The following is a 5,186-nucleotide window of genomic DNA, read 5'->3' as shown; positions in this document are numbered from 1 at the left end:
TGTATCTAGTGAGATGACTTTGACTTTCTTATGATAAATTAATCCTGTTTTAGGTGATCACTTTAAATGGTCACTTTTTAAAATCACGTGATTTTATATTTTAACATTAATTAGTATTGTTTTTAAGTTAATGATTTTGACTTAAAAAGCCCTTCTTGTTTTGAATTTTGCTTAACATATGGAGTATTTTTTAATATAAAGACTGCACTAACCTGCCCCAAAGTAGCATGGGGCTGATTTAAAATTATTATCTTGTGCTGGTAGTAGCTGCAAGATTTATGCTGTCGATCAAATTGCATAGGGTTAGTTACCAAAAAAATTGGCACAGGGGTGAATTGAAGTTTTAAGAAAACGATAAAAGTTAAAGAGAACTGAATTCCTACCATCACATTTTACTATATTTTTTTATAAACTTCTAAAAATACTTTTGTAGGAAATACAAAATTTTTAAATAAAATCAACCTGTTTTTTATCCAATATCTATATATTTTTTTGGCTAAATTACATTCGTAGTCCTTTAACTTAATTTCAGGTAACGTTTTAGTCCTTTATCTTTTTTTTTCCGACTTGATCCTTTATTTTAATTTTAAGTGACAATTTGATATTTTATGTTTTAAAATTTCAACAATGATATCCTTTTTTATACAAAAATTCAAAAAAAAATTCAATCAAAACTCATAAAATTAATTATATTCTTCAATATAATACAAATTTCATCAAATTCGTAACGCAAATCTTCAAATAAACTCATATTTTCATACTTTGTTTGATATTTTTAGGAATAAAGGACTAAATCGAAAAAAAAAAAAAGATAAAGGACTAAAACGTTACCTGGAATTAAGTTAAAGGACTACGAATGTAATTTAGCCTATTTTTTTTATATATCGGAAGTTCTGTTTTTGAATTTTTTTTTTAATATGTAAATTTTTTTTCTCACTTCTTATTTTGAAAATTAAGTTTTTGAAATTTTCAGTATATAAAATTATTTTTCAATTTTTCTACATATTGAAAATCAAGTTTTTGAAATTTTTAGTATAATAAATTTTATCTCAATTTTTTTACATACAGGAAATTTTAAAAATATAATTTTTCTTTTAGTTTTTTTTTCAATTTTCAAAATTGAGTTTTCAAAATTTTTAATATGAATATTTTTTTTTCAACTTTTTACATATAAAAAATTTTGTTTTTCAAAATATTCAATATAAATTTTTGTTATATATACCAAAAATTTCGTTTTTGAAATTTTCAATATGCAAAATTGTTTTTCAAACTTTTTTTCCATACCATTCTTTTTCAAAAATTAAATTTTTGGTACGTTAAATTTTTTATTTTCTTTTACATATTTAAAATTTAAAATTTTTGATATTTTGATATGCTAATTTTTAAATCAGATTTTTGAAAAACAAATTTTTATACCGAAATTTTTTGTATTGTGTAGAAAAAAAATGATCAAAAAATTTCAATAAAAATGATAGAGATAAAATTGAATTTTTTTTAAAGAATTGTGGGGGTAGGGGTAAAAAATGTAGAGGTATGAAATCTAATATTCAAAGTTAAATACAAAAAAGTTATTGAGTTTTACCATCAATACATTACAAGTCACAACTATTGATTAACATTATTTTAGTGGTAGTTATCCTAAAAGTCAAACATATTTAATAAGTTTTTGACTAAGTGTTTTTTGATATATATTTAAATATATAAATTAATGAAACTAAAGACACTATTCCTAATTTAAAAATAAAATTATCATAAAAAAGGATGGAAAGATCATAAAAAAAAATTAAATATAAAATTTGATTCTTGAATGAGCAAATTGAGAACATATTGAATAATTTAGAACAACTTTTTAGAGATTTTTAATAAAGATTAAAACTATTCTGTGTTTATTAATAATAATTAAATCATTTTTTCTTTTATTATTCACAAATCTTTTTAATTGAAGTAATTTTGAAATAACTTTTATATTACAATAGTTTTAAAAACGATAACAAACAGATTAAAATTCTTAAAAATAATTATTTTTTAAATTAAGCTAAACATGAACAACAAGCCATAAATTTTATCTGTTGTGTTGAGTAGCGTGAAGAACATTCCATCCCCGGGAGGAAAAGGATTTCCTCCAGTGGGAATCTCTCACGTGGACCAATCTAGACCCTTTGATTTTTATAAGTCGTTCATCTACGATACAGATTTCATTCCAGTCCCTTCCATACCCCGCTACTAGTATTTCACATATGCTTGAAAATCCCGCCATTTTGCTATTAGTATTTAGTATTACTCAAAATAATAAAACCGTTTCAAAAACTCAAACGTCACAGAACACAGCAGAGTGAGTAACAATGGGAACTCGTAGAAGCGAAGAACAAAACGCACTTTCTTCTGATTCTGAAGAAGAAAACGACATTGCCACCACCCAAACCAAAACGACTAAAACAGAAGTTGTCGTTTCGGAATCATCACGTTACGAGCAGATTAGGGAACAAAGAATGAAAGAGAACGCTGAGAGAATGAACAAGCTCGGTTTATTAAACCTTTCTCTTAATCTTAATCTTAAGCTCAACAAAAACAAAACACAACGCCCTCAGATCAAGAAAATCCCGTTACCATTAAACCAATCTGAAAGACGTTCTTCTAGGTATTCTATTTTCATTTTTACTTATTACTACTTGCTTCATCAATTTAATATCATCCATTAATTTTTCTAATTATTGATTACTGTATCTACTAGCATTTCACTAGTAATGATATCAAAATTTCATATATTAATTAGGTTACAAACATTTTATTATTCTACTAGAGAAATGATAACAAAACACTCTTTTTTAGTGTGTTTGGAAAACCCTAAAATTACCATGGACCAAAAACTATACAATGGAGCTTCTAAAAATCACGGTGGAAGAGCTCTAGACTCATGATAGTAATTGTACGCCGCTCAACCAAATACACGATTATTAGTTGAAATTCAAAGGAGTCAGATTAAATCATGTGGGTCCCTCATAAATTTAGTGAGATTGACATATGAATTTCAATCAATAGAAGAGTGAATGGAAATATTATATTTGAGAGTGTATTATATTAATAGCATTTCTCAATTCTGCAATATGGTTATTTTGTTCTTAGTAGTACCTTGGTTGAATTTTTGTGTTGATTGAGCTTTAGTAGATGTGGTTGGTAAATAAAAACTTGTTTTAGTTTTTATTTTGGTATGTTTGATGGATTTGCAGAATAATGAGCCTAGCACCAGTTGACTATCGTTTCAAGCGTCTTAAAGCAGAGCCTCAACAAAGTTCATCAAGTAAGAAAAGGAATAGAGTGGAGATTTATATAGAAGAAGGTACAAACCCTGAAGTTTACACTGAAAAGCATGAGAAGCTTCTGGGAGATTGTGAGACTGTTTGGGAATTGTATGTGGATGGATATGACGAGGATGGGGACCGTATATATGATCCAACCAAGGGAGTCAAATGCCATCAGTGCAGGTATTACTATATCTTTTTATATTTGATTGATCAATAATTCACTGTGCTCTCACCCTTGCCTTTGAAGGGTTTGTTAGTTTCTATGTATTCATGATAGTTTATTTAAAAAAAGGAATCTGATGCATGTATTGATACAAACAAAGAAGTAACATGCATTCTTTTTTACTAGTTTGTCAGAAGAAGGGAAAGGGAAACTGTTTAACTAAACATGGGTATTTTAGATTGCACATCTTGTTTGCTATACTAAGTACATTCATCTTATTTTATTTTTAATATAGAAGATCATGGTTTATGTTGCTGTTTTGTTAATAGGTTGAAACTTCGAATGATAAAGCTTTATGCCGAGTCTTAAAATTTAGCTGCTATTTTTCTAACGTTTAGTAGTTCTAGAATGGTTTTAACTTCTGTATAATAGTTTTATGCATGTGCTTTGATTGAAGAACTCAGATTTAGCTCCTTTCTGTAGTTAATGCATAAAGTTGGCTCGCGATTCTTAAATGTCATTGTTTCTCTGACTATGGTGAAGTTTTTCAGAAATAATTTGTTTTCTTGTAGGCATGTAACTGTTGGTCAGCTGACCGATTGCAACAAATGCGAATTACCCCAAGGACAGCTTTGTGGAGATTGCTTGTACACAAGGTAACATTGTTATAGTTGAGATTCAGATTGAGAAAATGACTTCTTTTTTCATTCAAATCTTGAAAATATATGCAATTTCAATGTTATTTCCCGGAGGTGTTAGTGCCTCTAAAACTTGAGTATAGCCTTGTGTTAGCAACTGTCACACCCATTTTATTATAGTCATTTTCTACTACTGTATTATAGATATGGAGAAAATGTGACAGAAGCCAACTTTAATCCCAAGTGGACTTGCCCTTCATGTCGAGAAATTTGCAACTGCAATAGTTGTCGTAGGAGAAATGGTTGGATGCCCACTGGTAATATTTACAATAAGGTTAGTTGCACAATTTGACCTTTACAGTTTGTTCCCTTCTCTTCAGTTCTATCTTCTTCAGTGTGCATGAAAAAGTAACTGCAGGTCTTCATAAACGAGTACACTATTTACTTCACATTCTTTAACGGAGTCGTTCCTCTTAATTTTTTTGCCATTTGTGGTTTGGAATGGAGGGCCAAGATATGGATGTTATGGAACTGATTGTCCCCTTTCCCTTTGTGTTTCTAAGGTAACAAAATTGGGTTTCAAATCTGTTGCTCATTATCTGATCAAGACCTGCCGCACCGAGAAAAGCATGAAAAACTCAGTTGCTGAAAATATTGTTGCCCAAGAAACACCAGAGACCTCTCCAGATTCAACCCTGAATAGACCGATTCGTACAAGAAGGGCTTTGAGAAGTTAAAAAGGTGATCAAACGAATGCAAAGGATATCAAAGAACAGAAACTAGGTCAATGGGCTTGTACATCTACATGAAGAGGGGATATTATGTTTGGTTTGAAGACATGTTAGTTAACTTAGTTTTCTTATTTTGTTTGATATTCATACATGCTTTAGGCCATCTAACAAAAAAGTTTGCAGCCCTTTACTCCTAGTTTTGATAATATTCTTGATAGTTCTTAACTCTTAAAGCAGTTTTACGAAGCATCAAAAGTTCTATACCCAACGAAAGAAAAAATATTATAAAATTTAAGAAAGTTTGTTGTAGTATTGAATTTATTGGTAATTTTAATTGTTTTATTAGTTTATA

General features: G+C 28.8%; 1 protein-coding gene across 1 annotated transcript; it reads left to right on the top strand.

Annotated features, from left to right (window-relative positions):
• Window positions 1-2,197: 2,197 nt before the first annotated feature.
• LOC101512860 (uncharacterized) lies at window positions 2,198-5,186 on the top strand. Its single transcript, XM_004505111.4, has 5 exons — window positions 2,198-2,638; window positions 3,228-3,482; window positions 4,038-4,121; window positions 4,308-4,437; window positions 4,667-5,186. The coding sequence occupies exons 1-5, from the start codon at window positions 2,343-2,345 to the stop codon at window positions 4,838-4,840; spliced, it is 939 nt and encodes a 312-aa protein (XP_004505168.1). The 5' UTR covers window positions 2,198-2,342; the 3' UTR covers window positions 4,841-5,186.

The sequence above is a fragment of the Cicer arietinum genome, chromosome 6, assembly GCF_000331145.2.
Source record: "Cicer arietinum cultivar CDC Frontier isolate Library 1 chromosome 6, Cicar.CDCFrontier_v2.0, whole genome shotgun sequence".
NCBI classification, from domain to species: domain Eukaryota; kingdom Viridiplantae; phylum Streptophyta; class Magnoliopsida; order Fabales; family Fabaceae; genus Cicer; species Cicer arietinum.
Note: the sequence above shows the minus strand (reverse complement) of the source record. Positions and strands in the feature narration are given on the sequence as shown.

Excerpts from the sequence above, each read along its gene's own strand:
- LOC101512860 (XM_004505111.4), top strand. The coding sequence starts at position 2,343 with ATGGGAACTCGTAGAAGCGAAGAACAAAACGCACTTTCTTCTGATTCT. Across the intron at positions 3,483-4,037 it reads GTCAAATGCCATCAGTGCAG|GCATGTAACTGTTGGTCAGC; the intron begins GTATTACTATAT and ends GTTTTCTTGTAG. Across the intron at positions 4,122-4,307 it reads GGAGATTGCTTGTACACAAG|ATATGGAGAAAATGTGACAG; the intron begins GTAACATTGTTA and ends ACTGTATTATAG.